The sequence below is a fragment of the Coenobita brevimanus genome, chromosome 8 (genome assembly GCF_032717465.1).
Source record: "Coenobita brevimanus isolate Jiangsu-jjx chromosome 8, ASM3271746v2, whole genome shotgun sequence".
In the NCBI taxonomy this organism is placed as follows: Eukaryota; Metazoa; Arthropoda; class Malacostraca; order Decapoda; family Coenobitidae; genus Coenobita; species Coenobita brevimanus.
This window is the reverse complement of record NC_136961.1, coordinates 34,392,330-34,416,680: the sequence shown is the minus strand read 5'-3', so window position 1 is coordinate 34,416,680 and position 24,351 is coordinate 34,392,330. Positions and strand designations below refer to the sequence as shown.

At 42.5% G+C, this 24,351-nt stretch overlaps 2 protein-coding genes across 2 annotated transcripts in view; both read left to right on the top strand.

Moving 5' to 3' along the window:
- LOC145407423 (uncharacterized) overlaps window positions 1–24,351 on the top strand; it is a 583,744-nt gene that overhangs the window by 49,272 nt on the left and 510,121 nt on the right. The window lies entirely within an intron of this gene.
- LOC145406091 (glutamate receptor-like) overlaps window positions 1–24,351 on the top strand; it is a gene marked incomplete at its 5' end in the record, with an annotated part of 94,397 nt that overhangs the window by 8,331 nt on the left and 61,715 nt on the right. The window contains one exon of the mRNA XM_080277285.1: window positions 17,978–18,106. Within this exon, the coding sequence (XP_080133411.1) occupies window positions 17,978–18,106 (129 nt within the window). The remainder of the gene's footprint in view (window positions 1–17,977; window positions 18,107–24,351) is intronic.

Genomic DNA, 24,351 nt, shown 5'->3' with positions numbered 1-24,351 from the left:
TCACTTAACAAGTATTATCTGTAAACAACAGAACAGGAAGTTTCCAAACTCTGCTCTCTCTCATTAGGGCCGCTTCAACACCCAATAGCCTACCTTGCATCTCTTTTACAATTCCATCCATATACAGACTGAACAACCATTAAGATATGACAAATCCCTTTTTGAATCCAACATTCAGATAGAAAAATTCGCACAGTTCACCATCCACAAGCAGTGCAGCATAAGCACCCTCATACATTTTCTTCACGACATTCAACTGCTTTCCATTTACTCCATGTATTCTTATTGTTTTCCACATTTCTTGTCTTTCCACTCTGTCATATGCTTTCTCCAAATCCATGAAGGCCGCATATAACTCCTCTCACCTCTCTAGTAACTTTACCTCTAAAGATCATCTCATCTACACAAGTTTAAGGATTTGAATTTCATAAAATCAGACTTTACTGATATACCAGAAGGCCCGCCGACATGTCGTAAAAATACCCCCGCTAATACCAATACACCAGTCCTGTATGAGACAGCCCTAGCATGTATTCAATATGGACGGTGGGTGTTAGCGCCAAAGTGGTGACATGTAGAGGTGTGCGGTACGTAGGAGGACTACTGGGCCTTGAAAGCAGGCTGTGAAGCCTATGCCCAGAGTCGGTCACATAAAAAAAAAAAAAAAAAAAAAAAACCTCTTCCCTTCTTAAAACCTCCCTGTTTTTCTCCAGCTAATTCCTGTGTTATTTCCCTAACTGTGTAAATAAGTATCCTACCATATACATTCCTGTGAAAGTGTTATCTCCATATGCTTACTTTATATCTCTTCTCCACTATCAGTCTACCGTTATCTTTCAGTTCCTGACAAAAACTTCTTCATTACTCTGTTTGACTGTCTTTACCTCCTTGCAGAACACTTTCCCACATTCCATCCATTTTACACTCAGATTCTGTCCATATTCTTCATCTACTCTCTTCTTACACTCCCTTATCTCTTCACCTCTCTCTTCCTTAGTACATATATCTCTATCTTTTATCTCTCAACTTTCTCCATGGTCTTGCCTTCCACCGACTCACTATTTGCTTTCTTCTTTTGCGACACATTCTGTTTCATCATTTTATTCCACCATGCTGTTTCTTGGACCCGCTTTCGTCTTCTCTTCACCCCACACACCATGTCACTTGCACAGATTTCTTATGTGAATATCTTGCACACATCTTCCACCTCCTGCACCTGCTCCAAATCATATTTACCCAATTGCTCATTCACTTCTATCTTATTTTCTGCCCGTTTTCCATCCTCTAGCAACCTTTCTGTTATCCTTGTATTGACTTCCTCCTGTCCTTCTCTCATTTTATTCATCCATCACAATAGCACACTGACTTTCACCTCCACCAGGTGGTGGTGAGAAAGTTCACTCCTCCATACTCTGTATGCTCTTGTATGTATTACATCTCTTCTCATTCTCTCATCCACACACACAAATACTCAGAAATTGCATTCCGTTCATTCAATTCACCATCCACCCTTCCCATCACTCGCCATGTACATCTATGGATCATTTTATGCCTAAGGAAGCGATTGACTATCACGAACCTCCTTCCTGCACAATAAATGTCCACTAGAGCACTGTCACTCTCATCCACTTCTGCAGGTACACCTCACTCACCAACTTCTCCATCCACCCTCACATTCCAACCTTTCCATTCATATTTCTGATACACTGTCTCATTCCTCTCAAACTTTTCCATTCAGACTTCCACATTTGCCTAGAACTCTTCTTTCACTCTGCTCCCACGGTCTTCCGTTGGCGCACATACACACACAATCGCCCACGTTTGTATTCCTCCTTTCAATCTTACCTAAACAATCCTTAATCAACTGACTCATACAGTCTTATGTTCTCCTTCCATTTCTTGCACGCAGCAATACATACACCCTCTTTTGCCCTCTCATTCTTATAAACCTACTCCTGCACATACACCCCACCTATACTCCCACTTTCACACACTCTCACCTCCGTATTTAGTCTCCATTAATCCAAATATGTCCACTTTTGCACTCTCAAGCACCTGGGCAATCTCTTTTTCACCTCATCATTTGCACTTTTTACATTCCACGTTGAAACACCCACTGACGTATAATTCAAACCACTTAAAATCCTCGTCTGCATTAAAGAATCTATCTCTATCTATCTATATACCTAGGCTGCTTCCCCCATGGAAAGGGAGGTAGCCGAGACAGGACGACACACTCCCCATTTACTCATCCATTCAAACACAGTCATTCGCATCTTAGCCCCAAAGGGGAGAAGGGGCAGATCCTCACCGCACCACACCACACAAGGGTCAAATGCACAGTGCAATCAGTGACATCCGCAGCAGGGCCCGACAGCAGAGCTGGTTTACCCCTGCCACATCATAATAGACCCATCCCCTTTCTCGCACCTGACCTGACTAGCTAATCAGACCAAATGCGGGAGAATATCCCCTCAGGGCTGCGTCATCATTTATTCATTCACAATTTCTCTCCATTTATTTCTGTCACGCACAGCCACTCTTCCTTGCTCAACAGACATCCCTCTCGCATCCAGCGCTCTCTTCACAGAAGAGAATACATACTTAATACTTTAATAAGATCACCTTATATGGTTTATTCTTGATATTGTCCGATTATTCTAAGGAGAGGCCTTTTATACTTAAATGATTAACACGACAAAAATTAATGATATGCCATCCCCTCGCCTCTTTTCTTTGTCAGGTATTATACTATCATACACATTATATTGACTCAGGCTTCTTATTACATGCTGCACCGATGTTGATTAGAATGTTCTTAAATTATATGAATGTTACAATACTAAAACAACTATAGTGGATTTTAATTTGGGGGACGAGGGCTGAGAATCAAAACATCAGCTTTTTTCATCCGTCCCATTCTTACATCCACGTGCAGGGCACAGCAGGGCATTGTATCTGTGTGTTCTTACCTAATTGTTCATACCTAATTGTATCTTTACAGGAATGAGTCAAGCTCGTACTGTCCCGTGTCTTAAACCATTTTTATCCTACATATCCTTAAATTTATGAATTGTTTTGGCACACACTATTTCATTCGGTAGTGCATTCCACTGATCAATTGCCCTATTTGGGAAACTAAATTTCCTTACGTCTTTATCGCCTCTCTTTTTATGCAGTTTTTTGCAGCGTCCTCTTGCTGATGCATTCCCATAGGTTGTGTAATCATTTATGTCTACTTTCTCCTGCCCTGATATGCATTTGTATAGCGTAATCATGTCTCCTCTTTTCCTTCTCTCCTGTAGTGTAGGTAGATTCAGTTTTTCTAGTCTTTCTTCATAGCTTAGATCCCTTAAGCTTGGTACCCATCTTGTAGCGGCCCTTTGAACTTTTTCAATCTTATCTAGACTATGTGTTTTTTTAGATGAGGACTCCAGACCACTGACGCATCCTCCAGGTTTGGTCTGATGAATGATGTTATTATCTTTCTTAGCATGTCTTCATTTATGTATGTGAATGCTATTCTCATATTTGCAAGCAGTGTATACATGTTCCGTATCTTCTCACTGATGTGGTCAGCCGGAGATAGTCTGTTATTGATAATCACACCTCGGTCCTTCTCTTTTTCTGATGTGTGTAGGGTTTTGCTTTTTAACTTATAATCCCAATCAGGTCTTTTCCAACTTTTACCAAACTTGATTACATGACACTTGTCCACATTGAATTACAGTTGCCATGTATTGTTCCATTCATGAAGTTTATTTAATTTTTCCCGTAGCTCTTTACATAAGTCTGTGTTAGTAATTCTCCTTTGTATTTCTGCATCGTCAGCAAACATATTTAGATAGCTTTCATTTCCAGTGTTACTGTCCATATCATTCATATACACTAAAATCATAATTGGTGCCAGCACTGAGCCCTGTGGAGCTGTGCTAGTCACTTCTCTCCATGATGAGTAATTTCCCCTTAGTACTGTTCTCTTTTCCTTTTTTTTTTTTTTTTTTTTTGAGAAATTCTTGCATCCAACAATACAGTCTGCCTTGGATTCCTCCTTGATGGTACAGTTTCCATAAAAGTCTTTGTTGCAGTACTGTGTCAAATGCTTTCTTGAAATCTGAATAGATACTGTCTACCCATCATTCTCTGTTCTGTAATGTTTCTGTTACTCTGTTATAGTACGGTAGCACAACAAATTATTAACACGTGATTTTCCCTTCCTGAAACCAAACTGTCTTTCTGTTATGATATTGTGTTCCTCTAGATGATTTACCCAAGCTTTTCTTATCAGCTTTTCTAATACCTTGCTTACAACAGTGGTTAATGATACTGGTCGGTAGTTGAGTGGATCTTGTCTATTCCCTTTCTTGAATATGGGAACAATGTTTGCTTTCTTTCAAATATAAGGTAGTTTACTTGTCCCAAGGATTCCTTAAAAATTTAAAATAATGGTTTACTTAACTCCTTTGCACATTCATGTAGCACCCAACATGAAATTTCATGAGGACCAATTGCTTTTCCTTTGTCTAATTTACTTAGCTCCTTCTGTATTTCTTTTTCTGATATTTGTATATCTGGTAGTATGTGTGGGCATGCATGTTCTATATAATCCCTCTCAAAATTATTTTCTTCTGAAGAAACTGATTGGAAATTCTTACTTAGTGCTTCACAAATATCCTTCTCTTGTGTGTAAGTGATCCCCTCATCTGTAATGGATTGTATTTTATTTTTTACTTTGGTTTTACTTCGGATGTTGCTGTATAATAGCTTCGGTTGATCACTACTTTTATTTACGATGTCCTCCTCAAACTGTTTTTGGGCTTCCTTCCTTATTCTTGTATAATCGTTTCTTGCCTGTTTATAGTTGTTATATGCCCATTCAATATTGTGTCTTCTGTATCTGTTCAACAACAAATCCCTTTTTTCTTTTAATTTTTACGTTCTGTATTAAACCATTTCTTTATTTTCTTTTCTGCTTCTTTGTGCTGTGGGGTGTACTTCTGGACTCCTGTTTCACAGAATTTTCTATATATATCATTTAAATCTTGTCATCTAATCTCTTTTTCCCAATCTGTTTCTAAGAAGTATTTCTTTAGGTCATGATAATGCCCTTTTTGTAATTAAGGCATATTTTATAACTTTCATTACTATTAACTATGTCATATGAAATCCTTAAGTTGTAACTTAATACTGTGTGGTCACTTTTGCCGAATGGAGGGTGATACGTTATATTGTCAATATCATTTGCTTTCCTAGTAAATATAAGATCTAGTACTGATGGTATGTCAAGTCCTCTTTTTCTGATGCATTCTTTTACATGCTGTGTTAGGAAAAACTCCTGCACAGGGTCCAGGAGCTCTAGTTCCCAACAGCTTTCCTGGCTTTTTATATCTAGAGTATTCCAATTTATATTTGTATTGAAATCACCAGTTAGTATAATTCTTTCAGATTTCTCCTCCATTCTATGTAGTAATGCTCTTAAATTTTGAATAGTTTTCTCTGCCAGGTCTTCATATTCTCCTTTTTCCCAAATGTTTGATCTGGGTGGCATGTATAAATTTGCCACAATATACTGTTGGCATCCCTACGTGTCAAGTGGGGTTGGTGGAGGATTAGTGCCCCTCCCTGTAAAACAATTAACTCTAAGCCCTTGGCCACCCCGTCTGGGATACATGGCGTCTGGCAATGAATGAAAAAACTTTCCCTACAGACATACTAATCTCTACCGCTATCAGTTCTACCTGTGATGGTACACCTAGTTCTATTTCCTTGACTTGCAGATTTTTCTTTGTTAATATTATAATTCTACCTCCTTCTTAAAAGTTCCTATCTCTTCTCCATATATTGTATTCCTCTAGGTTTAATGTATCGTTTGATATCCTTGGTGTTGATTTTGTTTCAGTTAGGCAAACAATATGTGGTTCCTTTTCTTTGATATAATCGTTCATCTCTAGTAATTTAGATACTATTCCATCTACATTTGAGTATATCAACTTAATCATCTTAGTTTACATACTTGTCATGACTTGGGTCTACTACCTTACTCCATTTTATTCCCTCCTGTTTATGTACCACTTTCGAACCTGCATTCTAATTATAAAAAAAAAATGTGTTCTCTTCCTTTGATCTTTCCTCATTCTTTGTTTTTGCCTCCTCCCTCTTCTTTAGTAATCCAAGTTCCTCATGAGTTAGGCATCTCTTTATCCATACATTTTTGAAGTCCTTTTTTTCCATAAGTTTGCATTTTTCAGTATTTCCTCTACAGTGTTTACACTCTGGAAGGTTACTTTCAGGGGCCTTGACTTATTTCTCTCATATTTCCCTAGCCTTTTGTGTTCCTCCATGTCTTTACTACATATTTCCTCTGGCACTTCCTTCAATATGTTCATTACATTTGCCATCTCCTTTTTGTCTCTCAAAATCTTGTTTCTTATGTCTTCCTCCTCTATCCTAGTAATTACTATAGATTTGTTGATGTCTGCTGAGTCTTTGACCAATTTTGAATTGTTTTGGATTATTTTCTTCATTTTCTTTTTCATGCTTATTTCTTCAACTCTTGTTTCTAAGTCTTTCCTTACTTTCACAATTTCAGCATATGTGGTTTCCACATCATTTTTGTAGCTTTGCATCGCTTCATTTACCAGGGTTATCTTCTCAGTATCACTACTATGATCTGTCAGAGTGCTTACCTGCCTTATTGTCTCTGTATCATTTCTGAACTCTTCCATAATACTCTCATGGTTGACAACTGTGCTTGCCATTTCACTAATCTTCCTTCTAAGTGTACCTACCTTAACTGATATTCATCAGTTGTTGAGTCTTTCTTATTAATCTCCTTTACTAAATTTTCAGTTTCTTCCTTCTGCATGTGCAACTGTTTTTTAATTTCATCTATTTCACTCTGAAAAGCCTCCTCTAGTCTGTGCACTCAGTCTACCAGTTTATTAGGCGCCTCCATTTCCATAAGTTCTTGGTAGAAATCATTATCCTGCTTTCTACCTTTGTCTCTTTTCTTAGCTCCTTCCAAAGGTGATTTGCTAAAGATGGTGGACATCATCTGGTAATAACAGAAAGCTTCTACTTACAGTTTTGCATTCCTCTCTGCCGGAGGCAAAACACATAGTGTGTATGTGTGTGTGTATGTGTGTGTGTGTGTGTGTGTGTGTGTGTGTGTGTGTGTGTGTGTGTGTGTGTGTGTGTTTATTATTCTGTTTGTCTGTAAACAGTAAAACTCAAACAATTTTGAATCAGTATGGGCCAAATTAAGTAGAATTGAGCCACCCAAGTGACTGTTTTTTTTTTACAAGAGGCATCCCATCGACGTGTGGGTACGTCACAACGTTTTGTCACAGCTAGTCCCGTCGACGTACTGATACGTTGCGCAATTGCAAGGTTCATAATTTGCACAATTTTCAATTTTCGCACATGATTTTTGGTACGTATACGCGGGACACCTTCCTCTATTCCTCTACAGGATGCCATGTAGGGACAATGCCTTACACCGCATAACCTCCCTCCCCCCTTGCACGCCATTGTCTCAGCAATTCACATATTACCAGTGACCTGGCCAATAAAGACAGTCAGGGCCAGAGTGATTCCCCAATCGATGACAATGTGGAGGACAAAGTTTACATAGTATTAGTGTAAGAAACAGTCGGACATGATGATCAGGTAATGTTGTCAAAAAAGGTCAGGTATGTTGATGAGTTAGTGAGTGAAACAATGCTTATAATGCCTATATTACTGTTTTAAAATCAATATACTCTTTCTTGTACTACATATAAATTCATACCAAATAAATAAATAAATACCATTTCTGAGTGGTGTGGAATAGTTACCCTCCCATAGAACTCGTTTTCTTTGAAGCCAGCCTGATAGAAAACCCAGTAAGGTAAGGAGGTACTGCTACCTGTATCGAGTATTTTAAACCTCAGGTGGGTGATTTCTCTATGAATTTTCGATGTTTCTCACCAAAAGCGGAGGTTTTAGCCACAAAATTTTTTTCCCAAAATAGCTCAGGATTGGGGGGTGTCGGAGGTGCGAAATAGCTTGGGACGTGACGGGTTAAGCAATAAGACAAAGATCATGACAAAGTCAGCTTTAAGAACTTGATCCTATATACACCAAACTATGCAGTTAGGTTAGTGGCTGAGGTTAGATAGCGGTTGGGACTGATGCCATGAGGAGCTTGTGTTCTTCCTTTGGGCCTTTGTCGGGTTATTCACACAATACACTAGGATACAAAGCTGCTGGATCATCCACGTTACCTCATTTATCTGTAGTGCCACACATTTGATATTCATGTATGTGTTTAGTAGTGCTGTATTTTTTTAAGTTAGATAGGGTGTAACCTGAATATTAGTTTATAAGTTCCTACCCTAAGTAGTAATTCATATGTTAATGATTAATGTAGGGTTAACTTTATTTATATATATATATGTATCTCTGTATCTATGCAGTGGGTGATGTAATAGTGGATGTTGAGCTATGGGAATTCCCCATCTGGCTGAGTAATGAAAGACATATGCGCGCAGCTCTTCCCCTTGTTTGTGCGTCGTTGCCGGGCGCCGAGTTTAAACCTTAAACAGAATAATGATGAATATACCATTCTTTCCGTAACCTAGTTGTGAAATGTTTGCTAATGAAGCTGCTAGAACACAAGTATGTAAGATTAGCAGTCCAAAAGGCCTAAATAATGTCATTTGTGAGGATTCAAAGTTCCGTTTATCTTGGCCGTCACTAGATGGCATGAGCTGCTCTCAGATTCAAATTGAGATAGTGATAGAATCAGTATCTAAATTAAGTAAGGAATAAATCCCAAATTTTCCCCAATTCAATCAAAAGTCCTGGCGTCATGGGTACACTGCTAAATAAATTGTAAAGAGAATTGAAACCCACCATATTTCAAAAACACCACCTCATTTGATTTAGCAGTTGGCGTCGCTAGCGCCCGACGAGCTCACTCGAGCCTCAGATGTCGTATCTAATCGACGTTCGTTCAGGTGAGCCGTCCACAATTCTTCTTCCTCCCCCTCTTTTTCTTTGTTTAATCCTTACTTATTATGGACTATATGAAGTAATATTGTTGAGAGTTTAACGTAGTCACTCGAGCCTCAGATGTCGTATCTAATGGACGTTCGTTCAGTCCCCCAGACACCGGCGACGTCCGTGTGAGCACGACGTTTTTCCCATAGTATTGCCCGTAGACTTTTACATACACACTTACACTACCCACGAGTTATTTTACAAACCGAAAGTAGTTGATATGTTATTAATGATCCTATCAAGTGAACTTCTTTTTTTGTAGATAAGGAATAGAAATATAAAAGTGATATGTTCTGTAACGGAAAGGTGAAATTCAAATTCATTAACCATTCTCTTTCTTTAATATTAATATGTTAGAAAAATCAGGAGCGTGGAAGGGAACTTATAGGTTGTGAGCAATAATGTGATATTTGAGTTGCACCTCGAGGCTAAACAAGCCCGAATGATTGGGTATTCTTGGTGATTATATTTCCTTTTTTTTTAATTATTCTTCGAGGCTAGGCATGCCCGAGAGATTATGTATTTTCTAGTGACTATATAACATTGTTGATGATGAACTGTAAATAATACTGACTTGATGTGGGAATCGAGAAAATTACATGAGGAGAATATATTAAATGGGTGAAAGATGAACACAAATAATCATTCTTATTGGTTCGAGGCTATACCAGCCCGAACAGACAACTCATGTCCGTAAAAGGGTCCCTGTCTTGAGGCTATTGTTGAGCCCAAGAGTAACGGCCAAAAGGAAAGTAAAGAACAACAACTCCATACCTCGCGTGTGTCAAATTGTTTCGTCTGGTAATAATGTTAGAGGAATGATCCCCAAAAAACCTTGGTAACATATACAATCTTCTCTCATACTAAAAAGGGTCATGTAATTAGGAAAAAATGTTTTTGTGGAAATTAACAGAATTATTAAAGTAGAGTAAAATATATATCATTTTCTTTTCTTTATTAGTGTACCTAATCAAGAAAATTATATCCTCAAGCCAAATTCACTCCCCTTCCAATTCAAGATTCCTTCGCTGAGGGAACGACGACCACCTGTGGTCCTGATTAAATCTAGGCTCGGCCAAAAACTACAAACGCTACCACAATTCTTTCTTTTCATGAATATTTACCATCCACTATACTAAGTCGAGTACCACTTGTATTATCCATGGATGAGTTGATCAGTACCCACAACAGGTAAGAATATAAATATCACTATCATTACACTGGTGAATACCGGTGGGATAACATTTCCAGCGTTACATATCTTCCTTAGGTGCTACCCTATTTACTCATGTAACCTATCAACCAAGAAAAGGTGAATGGACACCTGAGTTGAGTGATATTAGGTGCCCACACCATGATTCGAACCCTGACTTTCTTGGGTTGACAGCTTCACAGCTAGCAATGCTAATCACTCATTCACCGCAGTGACTTTACACCAGTTCAGGTTAGGCATAGACTTTTTGTCGACATTCAGAGATGTGGAAAATATTTTCTGCTCAGCCCGATTACCTTCCCTCAGTCATTTTTTCAAATTTTTAAATTTAAAATTTAGTTCATTTTTTGTCATCAGATCAAGTGTTTCTGAGCTAGAACTCTTCTTCAACCCTGTCTTTTTGTAATTTATGCCTCTTGGGTGGGTGTGAGGGTGGCAATAAGTCTCCAGTACCGTGGGAGGTAGACGGGCATGAATCCGCCATTGCTGGGCTACAAACAAGAACTAAATTACTTAATATGCAGTATTTGCCAACTGTGGTGTGGCAGGGCTTGGCAGCAGCTCTGATGGTGTAGATAGAGACTCAACGTTCCCATGTAAATCACTGATGCTTCCTCGTCACGGCAGAGATCCATTGCCTGATGTGAGGCCTGATATGAGGTAATCAGCATGGCCAGGGGTGCTGCATATCTAAATGACTAAATATGCGGTATTTGGCAACTGTGGTGTGGCAGGGCTTGGCAACAGCTCTGATGGTGTAGAGGGAAACTTAACGTTTACATGGAAACCACTGACGCTCGCTCATGGTTGAATGGTTGTGATGGTTATGGCACCGAGACCCATCGCCTCATATGAGACAATCAGTGCAACCAGGGGTGATCTGCATATTACGTCATATGAGGCAAACAGCACGGCGAGGGTTAACCCGTCACGTCCCGAGATTTGCCGCACCTATGACATCCCCCAGTCCCGAGCCTTTTAGGAAATTTTTTTTGGCAAAAACTTCCGCTTAGGTCGAGAAACGAAGGAAAATCACAAAGAAAGTGGTTCCCGCGGTCTAGAAGTGGTCCGTTCAGGTGAGGTCCCCCGAGCCAGGTGTCGTGTTCTGTAATGGACGTGATATGTGCTTACGTTTTCAATGGTAAGGAATAATGGGAGAAACAACATACAACACCTCTATATTTATTGGATTTGAACTAATAAACAATAACAGTAACAATATAATGGATTTCAAACACATATATATGAAAAATAAGCATTGTACCATCGCGCGAGCATAGCGAGTTTGGTCCGAGTCGTAACATGCTATATGCTAAGTGTCTTGTATGAGTCAACCTATCATTTTTTCTACTTGTATACTTCTGTTTCAATGACATTTTACCAATTACAACTGTTTGTAAGTGTTTTCAGATGTTTTCATTCATTATGATGACATGCAGCATAAGTCTAGTGCACATCAGCTTAGTAAGCACACTCGCTATGACTCGTATTTCAACATACCAAATTGTTTTATCACTTTCCTATTATTTTCCCCTTTACATAGAACCTTTCCTCCACCACTGTAAAGGTTTTCAATTATTTTCATTCATTACGAGGGCATTTAGCGATATGCTAGCGCATATTCACGTAGCAACCACGATCTCAAACACTCGTGTTTCATCATCTACTTTATTTATTCACTCTAATTATAATTTCCCACTTACATTACACACGTTTACACCCCTATAATGCACTGTACATACTTACTGGCATTATTTATTCAAGTGAGCGTGAGAATATCGCATGAAAATACCCTCGCAATGAATGTTTCGACCAACATAATACTCACACATTTATATACTAATTCTTCACATATATTACAAACTTTACCACTTGCTGACTTTTATTTTCACTAATACGTGCCTTATTCATTCAACTGAGCGTCAGGAAATCGCATCTCTATACATACGCTATGAATATTTGACTTAGAATATATTTCAGCACTTACAATAATTTGAACTTATATTATACCCGTAAGCATTTCCAACAATAATAATTATATAATTACAGGCCGTATTTATTGCACTGAGTGACAGAATATCGCATCATAAAACCCTCGCTATGTAAGTTTCCACTTAGGGCATATTTATACACTTACATACAATTTTTGCACTTATGTTCTACCCGTATGCACTTTATATTAATATTTGGAGATCAACATGACTGATAATTTCACTGAGCGTCTGTCTGTCGCATTTACTTCATAATTTCTGCGTCCTTTCGCATTCACACCATATTAGAATTGCATCAACGTGTAATATTCACTGAAACATGGGTGAATACAGAGACCCACGTCACACTGCATGCACTCATAGCGGGTGTCCTTCCTCTGTGTCGTGAGTCTCACCTGGGAATTACTGCACACGTGATATCTGCGTTGGGGCCTAGGTCTGTTTGGCTGGGGAGGAATAAGAGTGCGGAAATGACGGCCGGATATTCTCAGGGGAGTTTGTGCAATAGGGGCAGTGCGGGTGCGATGTTGGGGCCTTTCAACAGCATACCTTGCAAAGATTTCTCTTGTGAGCTCCCTCACAAATCCTTCAAATGTTTCCTGAACTCCTGTTGTCATGGCGTGAAGGTGGTGGCAATTCAGAGCAGTGATATCTAGCAAGTGAAAGAACAGTTTCTTATATCACTTCATCGTGGTCCTGGCACACTCTACCGTCGATATCATGGAGTCTGACTGGTCCACGAGGCGCATGTTTATATTATAATCCATGACACACTCAGGTTTCCAAACACGACGCCTGTTCTCGCTACGGTAATCTACGGAATCAGTACGGTGCATCAAGGGGCAGTGAACCGTGGACAAGAGGCTTACTTCTCTGTTGTGGTTCCACACAGTTGCAAGGATGTTGTTGGCTTTGAAGAAGACAACCTCATTCCTTGCAAGTTTCCGCCCTACCTTGGTCATGTGACGCCGGTTCACCTTTACGGTTCCACAGACTCCCGTTTCATGAGTGTGAAGATAACGAGCGAGAAGAGGGCTAGTGTACCAATTGTCCAGGTAGAGAACGTGACCACCATGAAGGTAGTCTTCTATCATCGTCTTTACCACTGCTCCCAACAGTCCAATACTTCGATCTTCTATTATGTCTGTCTGTGCACCGGTGTACAAGACTATGTCTTGCACGTATCCAGTCCTACAGTCGCACATAACAAAGCTCTTGAACCCAAAACGGTGCCTTTTGCTGGGTATATACTGTCTAAATGAAATATTGCCTCTCCACAACACGAGACTCTCGTCTATGACGAGGTCTCTATAGGGATAGAATGAGGAACGAAAAGTTTGCCTGAGGGGATCAAAGATCAACCTAATTCGCCTCATTTTATCAGTGTTGTTTGCATTTGCAGGATCATGAGCATCATAGAAATGGAGGCGACTTAGAATTTGTTGAAACCGATTACGGTTCATCACTTGCCCAAATATTGGGGTAAACATAACAGGGTCCCTAGTCCAGTAAGCAGGAATTCTATTCTTTCGTATAATACCCATCAAAAGGACCAGGGCAAAAAATAAGAACATTTCTGGAAGGGAGACAGGGTAATCATAGATGATAGAATGCCTACTCCTTGTTCCCAATCTTTCACTCTCTAGGGGCTGGACGCTTGCAAACAGGTTGGTTTGGTACACAATCTGCTCAACAAATGCCTCACTGAAAAACAGGTGGAAAAAATCCAACCTGGTGGAATTGCGGTGAATTCCTGGAGCAATTCAGCCAGATCGCCCCTGCTCAGTGAAGGGGTGAATGAGGGGAGAAAAATCACTCCCATCCTCCCAATTCCACGACACAAATCCCTCGTCCCCATTATCCCCATCACCACCTTCGTCTGGGTGGGGAGGAGATCCTGGTTGGGGAGGTGGGGGAGAAGGAGTGCGGAGGGCTTCCCCACTGTCACTCCTCTTCCCTCTGCCTTTACCCTTTCCCTTTCCCTTACCCTTACAGTCTTGAGGAACATTAGGGGGCTGTGGGGATGAAATAGGGGAATATTGGGGAGCAGAAGATGTGCTGGGGAGTGGTTCCTCCCCACCTTCCCCCTCCATGACAACACCATGTGCTTTCTCACGCACCCTAGCTTGACCACGTGTTAGGGGATATTGGGGAGCATAAGACGTGCTTGGGAGTGGTTCCTCCCCACCTTCCCCCTCCCTCACAACCCCACGTGATAAGGAACGCACCCGCACTGGCCCACATGATCCACTACACCGCCTCACACTACATAGGGAGAACAATGACTCACTCACGTCACTCTCATTTTCCCTAATCCTTCCTGGACTTTCCCTTTCACTCCCCACTCCCTCCACTTGACTTCCTAACTCCCCAAACAAAATGCTAGGCCCATACCTGCTCATACGACGTGGTGTGCGCTCTGGGCCACGATGAGTTATCACCTCACGTCCATACCACGTGGCAGCACGTCCCATGGCTCCGTCCTCGTCCTCGTCCTCGTCCTCGAATTCTGGTTCCACATCACGTTGGGGATAGGGATAGGATGTTGCACGTGCCTTCTTTGCCTGCTGCCCCTCTCTAGCAGCATGATAAGTCACGTACTGCCGCTTCCTGGGAGACGGAACTTCCTCGTCATTGCTGGTGGTTTCTTCCTCCTCTGGCTGCACATAATCCTTGTCCATATCCTCGTCGTCCAGTGGGGAATCACTGTCGCCTGTAAAGGTGTCCAGGGCGACTTGAATTTCACTGTCTGAGAGACCTCTCTTAGCCATGTCTGAGCAGGACCGTTGCTACCAGGTGAGTGGACGAGTGGTGGGCTAGTGCGGGTTGCGCAGGGTCGCCGAGTGTCCCCGCCTGGTGGCAGGTAGGGGAAGGTCATGCGAGGGTACATACCGCAAATCAAGCGCGAATTTTGAAAATTGTCGGAATTATGCACATTGCAATTGCACGACGTACCGGTACGTCGCCGGGACTGGCAAATGCAAATCGTTGCAACGTACCCATACGTCGACGGGACGGGGCGGGTTAAGGATAGAAAAGTTTTAGACTTATTCACCAGGTAGATCAGTGAAAGGAGAGGAGAGCCAAAGATTTTGGTGAACATTGAAATCATCTAGAATGAAGATTCCAGAAGTAAGACTGTCAAAGAATTTTTTGTAGTTAGTAGAATTAGGGGATAAGTAAGCATCACAGATATATTTAGTCAGAGAATGACAGGATGGCCGAAGCCAGAGATTAGAGAATTCAGAAGATTCAAACTCAGGAATATGAGAGGAAAATGTGTTATAAGATGCAGATTTGAAATATGAACTTTAGGTTTTGGTTTCATGTCAATATGATGAATTTGAAGGGAGTTATGGCGAAAAACGATTTTTACATATCCCCCCCCCCTTTTTTTTTTTTTTTACATCTTTTGGGCCTACAGCCTGGACTTGGGTCCAATTTGCCCCACAGTTTAATCAGGTGATCAGAAGATCATAGTCCATCATCTCTGTAATTTTAGTCAAAATCTTACCAGTAGTTTTCATGTAAAGTTCTTAACAGACAGGCAGACAACCAAACAAACAGACAAACCGAGAGAAAACAGTACCCATCCCCAAGCCCTTCCGGGGCGGGGAACGAGTAAATGAATATTGGCAGGTGAAAAGCTTCATTTATAAGTACTCCAAAGCAATTCTAAATTCCTTTTTCTTGGATACAGTTGTATAAGTGTATCAGTATCTGCAAAACCTTATGCATACACTTCATTCACAGGCTGAAAGTTATTAAGTATTTTATCGAAACCCCAGTTTTCATTTGTGTAACACTGTGTTGGCCACTTATAAGAATTCACCTTTGCATCATATTGAGACCTAGTGTTTCTGACTTCAGCAAAGTTTTTTTTTTTTCTTTTATAAATGTAATACTCAAATAACATGTACTATGTGTCCATGAACACCTATAAAAAATCTGAGGCAAAAAAATAGTCTGATTCAGTGTTTACTTACGGTTTTAAGTAATCCACTGCTTACATTCTTAAAAAAAAAAAAAAAAAAAAATCCAAACATCATCCACTAAAAAGTCATTTGGGCCTTCCACCCTAGCACATTTTACAGGTTCTTCAGCACAGTGGCAGGAAACTGTGCAAGAAATGCCACTTTCTTCACATTTGGAATTTGCGCTCACCCCTTACGGGATTAAAGCATCTGGCAATAGATAGATAGACAGAATTTCGTATGCAACCTTTCTCGTCACCATGGTAAGGTTGTACTTCAGGTATATACCTGGTTTTGCTGATTGTTTGACTGTTCCAGCTTCGAGAACACCATTTACAACTTCACCAAACTGCTTGGGGTTTGGAAGTTGTGAGACAGATATTTGGGTTGATTTACGGTATGGATATATATATATATATATATATATATATATATATATATATATATATATATATATATATATATATATATATATATATATATATATATATATATATATATGGCAAATTCCTCGCAACACATGAAGTTTGAATGAATTGTCTGTTGGTGGCAAACTGAAGTCAGCTTTGGAAGACAGTGTACCAAAAAGGTGGGACCTCAGTTTGTTCAGACTTTTGAACTGTTCTCTTCCATACAATTTCACAAAAAGAAAAATGTTTTGCATCTGAAGTAAAATTTTCAGCTAAGTGATTGTCAACACTGTATGGCTCTCACTAATCGGCCAAAGAGTTGAGAAGTCATGACAGGATTCCAGAGCAAGTTTGCCTGCCATTTTTCCCTTTTCTGAATGGGTAGTTGACATATATTTTGCAAAAATCCTATCAGAATGTTTTCTGATATATCAAGCTAAACTGAAAGCTGTTTAGGGATTTCTATGCAGGTATGAGCTCAAGATTTTTTTCAACCGAAAATTCTTCCAAGAGTAGTGTTGAAGTTTAGTATATACAAACAAGCATGGAATTCGTATCACCTGCCTAAACATTGGCCCTTTGCAGCCACCCTCAGATACACCATAAAGGATGTGTGCAGTCAGCCTTCTGTAAGCCTCCTCATGATTTTCTCAACTCAAACTGTTAATAACACTGACAGCTTGTTTGGTAAGTTTCACTGTTTTCCCAGGATCCTGTTTCATACCCCCTATAACCGTTTCAATACCCTGAGGAAGATTACAATGGTTAGATGTCCAGCAATGCTCAGGTAATTCAAAAGATGGAATTTGTTCTTTATGTTAGAACAAAATTGTTCCCAATCAGCGATTTGTAAGTCATCAACTGTGTCTGTGATTTTTTCCCGTCTGTGTCTCTTCTTTTAGGGAAGCTTTGTCATCTACTTCATAATGATCTCCAACTACATGTACCATATTAGTTTTCGGGTATCTCCTTGACCATCTTCGACAAATACTGTACATCTGGGATAAATCTTTGAAAGTTGTGGCATGTAATGTTTGATTCCTCTAAATAAATGCCATTATATCTATGATGTACAAAGTATTCAATGTGTTTTCTGGTAAAGACTCTTGGTTTCAGGCAGCATCAGCCTCTGCTAGAAGTGGAATTAAATAGTCTGACTTCTGGCCTTTTCTCACTGCAGAACCACTAGGCATGTCATTACCTCTCTCAAACAATGTTGGTGGAAAATCCATCCATTCATAATGAATGGCTTGCAGTTTTCTTTTTCCATCAGCAGTTACAGACGCCACACAGTGCTTCTATAACTGCTTTCCTTATACCTTCTTACATACAGTGTACCCTGAACAGTGCCAGCATATACTCGATGGTGCCGTTTAGTGAGCTAGAGACTCAGTCGCTGCGAATAGCCACTTGGACACTTGGCAAAGGCTTGGTTCTCAAACACCCAACCCAACTCTTCCCTCACAAGTTTGCAAAGTAAGTGAGCATTAAAACTATGTAGATATTTTGAGAGATTTTTGAAGTTACCAGGTATTCCCTCCCAGGCTACTCAAGTTTTTCCAAATGAGAACTACTTATGAACCATGCTTCACTTTGGAGCCAGTGCCTTGTGGCATGAGAGAACCACAAGGTACTTGACCAAATGAGAGCCGTTTCTGAACAGCCACCGCTACCACCACCACCACCAGTACAGTTACCACCACCACTGTTTTTATCATAGCTGCCATCATGACCACCACCATCACACTTCCAGCTACCAGCACCACCATCATCATCGCAGCTACCACCACCAGGAGCACAAGCACCAACACCACAGTTACTACTACCTCCATCTTTACAGCTACCACCATCACCACCACACCACAAGCACCACCATTGCAGCTACCAATTTTTTATGAATAAAGTTATCTGTTGGCAGATCCAATAAAGCAGAACTGGGCACTTTCGCAATCACTTCCACAAACCACGAAGTCCGCAACTGTGAAAGTGTGATTTCGTACATTGATTTGCTTTTGTGAGAAAGTTTACGTAAATTTGCGTTTTTGCATTTGCGGAAGTACTTCCGTACATGCAAACCTGCCCACAAACCAGCCTGACCTCTGAGGATTTTGAGCAGTTTGTTCTTATGAAGGGCAACATGGATCTGCTCAAGAGGAAGCTGTTTCAGTTGTTGGGGGAGCCTGTGACAGGAATGAGGACTGAGGAAGTTAGAGCCGAGGAATAGAGGTGGACTGGTGCATCAACCTGTTAAGTGTGTTTTGTGTAGTGTAATAATTTAATTAATTTATGAACAGTAATGAATGATTTTTCCTTGATATGTAGTCAAAACAGTTTAATACACTAATATAATAATATTCAATTACTGTAAATATTTTAGTTTTAGTGTAAATATAATTTTATACATAAATGGTTTGTGTTTGTGTTTGCATTTGTGGAACCACAAATTTCAAGAAGTTTGCTGATCTGTAGTTGTGGAAGGTAATGATTTTAGTTTGCAGATTTGCGTTTGTGGAAGTGAATATTCATTTGCAGTCCCCAGCACTGAACTGAAGTAATGGATAGTGCCTCCCGCCCACTCTTGCTTTCTGCTGAGATGTATGGAACTTTCCGAAAATGTCACGCCATATTATCCACGTATTCAATATGCAACTCCAGTGAGGACGATTATTTAGGACAAAACACCCTTTACGATGACATGGAATTAAACTTACCCGTCTGGGACATAGTTCCAACCCTCTTGCCAAGTTTCATGAAAATCATTTTTTCCAGTTTTGGCTGCAATAAACACACACACACACACACACACACACACACACACACACACACACAATTATAACACAATAGTTATGTTAGGTGAGTAAGTGTCAGTTTCCCGTCCCTTGAACGCCTTGTGTGCAGCTGGGTTCTCTTTCTAGACCAGACCTTAGAAAAATAAGGGAGAGGCAGGACACAAAAACTCAAGGCAACAACCTTACACGCGTATTGACTAATTCTGTTTGTGGAACAGGTAGATGTCACAACAACAGGAATCTGGGTAATTATAAGTCATGTACTATAGTCTCACCAATCTAAAACCAAGGTTTGGGTGAAGTCCAGCCGGGGATTTCCCGGCGTACAGCGTTGCCTTGTTTCCTATACTCTGATTGGGTAGTGGCTGACCTGACACCGTTAGAGTTCGTCCGCTCACACCTCGCCACCTGGCCTGACATGACTTCACCCACTTCTGTGTGTGTGTGTGTGTGTGTGTGTGTGTGTGTGTGTGTGTTTGTGTATGTGTGTAAAGACAAACTAATTTAAGTTATAAATATAATTTAAGTTACCGGTATATATATAACAAAGTGAACAGTGGAAGCACGTGACAGAAGCTTAATCTCCCTCCAATGGATTAACTCCAAGTATGGGCCTGGATGTTGCCGCTCGTGAGTGTTTTAACTTATTTATTTCTATTAAGAAAATAGCGTATGTTCTACTGATTCCTTCAAATTATATTATAAACGTAATTGTTACATTACTTACCCAACTTAGAACTACCGTGAAAGTCTGTAAAAGTAACTAAATTTTTTTCAGCACCACTGTAAAATATGTATGCCACGTTTCTTTATTGATGTACAAGAGCCATATGCATTACAAGTTTACCTTCCTTTGATATGCTAGAATACTTACGTTTATATTGTATTAGTATGTGTGTACCTATCTGTGATGCCTATTATATATATAACAGAATCTACTCATCGCTCGTTTAGGAAGTATGGCATGGCTGCACCCAGCGCCAGACCCCACCCAAACCTTGGTTTTAGATTGGTGAGACTATAGTATCGTAGTATTGGGCAGGATACTATTTAGTCAATAGTTCAGGATAGCAGGTGAATGGCACAATAAATAGTGTTCGTAGTATTTTGGGCATGAGGATAATTCACTGTCACTTGGAGGGAAATAGAAACTGTGTTTAGGCTGGGCAAGTATTACACTGGTCTTGTAGTGCAGAGGAATTACACTATAAAGGCCGAGTCTGATAGTTACTGAAATCACTGCACTCTTATTAGATCTCTCTTCTTACTCTCACTGTGTCACTGTTTTCCCAGATCTTAATTCTCACACATTACTAGGCCTTGGACTTGTGTTCTCTTGGATATTACCTGCCTGATATTCTAGGCACTATTACACTGTCACTGCACTATTCACTGTCACTCTCTGTCGGTGGGGTGGTGGTGTGGTTGGTGGGGCGGTGGGAGGACTCACAGCCCGACTCCTGATGGGGGCTAAGTCCTGCCTGTGGCCTTTGTATCCAGCTGCCACGGACTCACTAGTAGGGGCATCCTCTCTCGTCCGGGACAAGGGGCAGCGAAGGGCCCTGAACTGTCATGGCTGGGAGTTGGAGTGTGGCCCTCAGGGCTGGGGCCGAACAGCCTCCTGAAGCATGCATTTAGGCACCTGATGGAGGACGAGGGTCGTCTGCATCTGGGTGGGGAGAGGCCTCACCCAGGGGTCCTGGAGGTGGCCTCGGGGGCCCGGTGGCTGTGGCCTTCTGACATCAGGGACGCTGTCAGGAGTGAGCTGTGGCATCGGTTGTCATCAGAGTCCATCAGGTATGGTTCCTCTGGAGCCGGCTGGGCAGAGTACAACCCTGGGGATAGCACAGGGCCTCTCCACAGGTCCTTAGGACTGAGACCCTCCTCCTGGAGGATGTCACGTCGTGGGGGTGTGGCAGCACCTGACGGAGGAGTGGCTGCTGGCCGTCTCCTTCTGTAGGGCCCGGCTGCTGGCCATGGCATTTTAGGGGGCTGGCTACTGGCCGTGGCCCATGTGGGGGAGCGGCTACTGGACGTCTCCTGAAGGAGGGGTGAGCGGCTACTGGCCGTCTCAAGGGCACCTTTGGAGTGGCTACTGGCCGTCTCAAGGGCACCTTTGGAGTGGCTACTGGCCGCCTTCTGACGAAGGTGGAAGCGGCTACAGGTCGTCTCCTGGGGGAGGGGTGAGCAGCTACTGGCCATGTCAAGGGCACCTTTGGAGCGGCTACCGACCGTCTGAAGACAAAGGCGGGTGCGGCTACCGGCTGTCTCCTGAAAGAGGGGTGAGCGGCTACTGGCCGTCTCAAGGGCACCTTCATAGCAGCTACCGGCCATCTCCTGACGAAGGCGGGAGCGGCTACTGGCTGTCTCCTGAAGGAAAAGTGAGCGGCTACTGGCCATTTCGAGGGCACCTTCGGAGCGGCTACTGGCCATCTCCTGAAGAAGTGGTGAGTGACTGCTGGCCATCTCAAGAAGGGCGTGGCTACCGGTCATCGCTGGGGTGCTGCCTGGAACTAGAGTAATAGCTCCACCTCGATCCTGTCGAAGGTCAGCTCACCCACAAAGTAGTCTTCTTTTCTTGCTATGGCGGCAGCTGGCTAGTTCCGGGTCATAGGGGTGCGCAGCCAGGGCGGATTTATGTCCCTGTCACCTTGGGTTGATTTGCGCTCTGTCTGCCCCTCCGTAGGCTCCTCCTGGGGGTGTTTGGTTGCCCTCAGTCGCTATTCCTGGCATTTTAACACCATCGTCAGGGAGAAAGTCATGTCCCTGTGACTGGAGGTGATAGATTTTAGTGTTGGGCGGTGGGTGGGAAAAGTGGCCGGAGCATGTGATGGTGGTTTTTAGGGTGGGTGTGGCGAGTTGGGTGCGTGTGGGCGGCGTGATGGAGTTAAGGGTGGTGGCCGTTTTGCGTGGGGATGGTGGTGTGGTGGCGGAGCTGGGAGTGGTGATGGTCAGTGGGCGGGGTGCACTTTGGATGTGTGGAGGAGAGGTGGGTCTGTGGGCAGGAATGTGGTGATGGGTGTGGGGGATGGGGAGGCAGGTGGGGAGTGTGAGGGTGGAGGGGCGGCAACGGGGCTGGGGGTTGGGGATGGGTGGTGGGTGGGGTGAAGGCTGGGTGGGCAGAGGAGAGGTAGGCACGTGGATGGGACAAGTGGCAGCAGGTGTGGGGGATGGGGAGGACAGCAGGGAAGGGGCGGGGGAGAGGTCGGGAATTTGCAGTGTCAGTGAGTCATCAGGTGAGGTGTGATGCAGCGTGACGGGGGGAGGGGTGGTAGAAGACAGGGAAGGGGAGGCTGAGAGGGAAGGCAAGGGGGATATGTAGCAGTTGTAGGAGGTAGGGGGAGGCGGGGTGGGCTTGGAGGGTGGCGTGGGGCACGGGGTGAGGTTTGGGGGAGCGGGGGCACAGAATGGGCATGGCGATTCCTGAGTGTATGGGGTGTGTTATGATAATCAACCGTCACTTGGTAGGGGTTGGGGACATGCTGATGGTTTAGGGTCCTGTGAAGCGAGGAGCAAGCTTGTGGGGTGCAGGGAGCTGTGCTATCATGACAGTGTAACCTGGCTTGTATAGGTTGGAGGCGGTGTCAGGTTGGAGGTCCAAGCTAGTATGCAGGTGAAAAAGCCGCGTTTTGAGATGGTGAAGGGGGTCAGATGTGGAGGAGGTTGCGGGGGGTTGCAGGTGTTGCCACATTGGTAGAAGGAGAGGCACTTCCCCAAACACACGTTCATAGGGCGATATGCCATCTTCTCGTGGGCAAGAGTTTATGCCCCATTGCACGATCTTGACGTGTGCAGGTCAGTCATCGTTCTTTGTTTCTTCTACCCAGGTGCAGAGCTGGTTCATTAACCCGCCCCATCCCGACGTGTTCTGGGCAGTGGTACGCCCCAGTCCTGACATTTTGGATCTTTTTTTTTTTTGGCTCAAACATCCGCTTTTGGTGAGAAACATCGAAAATTCATAGAGAAATCGCTCACCTGAGGTTTAAAATACTCGATCCAGGTACGAGTACCTCCTTACCTGACTGGGTTTTCTAACAGGCTGGCTCCAAAGAGAACGAGTTCTATGGGAGGGTAACTATTTTACCCACTCATAAACAGTATTTATTTATTTACTTGGTACGAATTTATATGTAGTACAAGAGTATATTGGTTTTCAAACAGTAATATAGGCATAATAAGCATTGTTTCACTCGCTAACTCATCACTATTCATGACCTTTTTTTCCCACATTACCTGATCATCATTTCTGACTGTTTCTTCCTCTAGTGCTATGTAAACTTTGTCCTCCACATTGTCATCGATTGGGGATTCATTCTGGCCCTGAATGTCTTTATTGGCCAGGTCACTGGTAGCAGGTGAATTGCCAAGACAATGGCGTTCAGGAAGGGGGGGAGAGGTTATGCAGTGTAAGGCATTGTCTCTGCTTGGCATCTTGTAGAGGAATGGAGGAAGGTGTCCCGTGTATACGTGCCAAAAATCACTCGCGAAATCACTCGCGAAAATTGAAAATTGTGCAAATTAGGGACCTTGCAATGTTCCAGCGTTAATTTACGTCTCCGGGATATGAGTGCACATCATGTGAGGACGTGAATTCACGTCTCCGGGACGCGGCAGGGTAAGGTGCGATGGCTCCATTTGCAAATGGCGTTGCCCTGTGGCCAGTAGGGGGATGAGTGGTAAATGTGATAACCAAAGATTTGAGTTAACTCCTGCCAGATTTTACTGATGAACTCCGGGGCATTGTCGGAGTGGATAGCCTGTGGGATGCCAATATATGGGAAAACATGACGAATCATTGTGTCAGCAACTGCAACGGCGTGATGTTCCTTTGCTGGGCAGGCAATGAGGAATTTTGAGCATGTATTGACGAAAGTGATGACATACCGATAACCTGAGTTTGGTGGCAGGGGCCCCACTATATCGATGGATAGT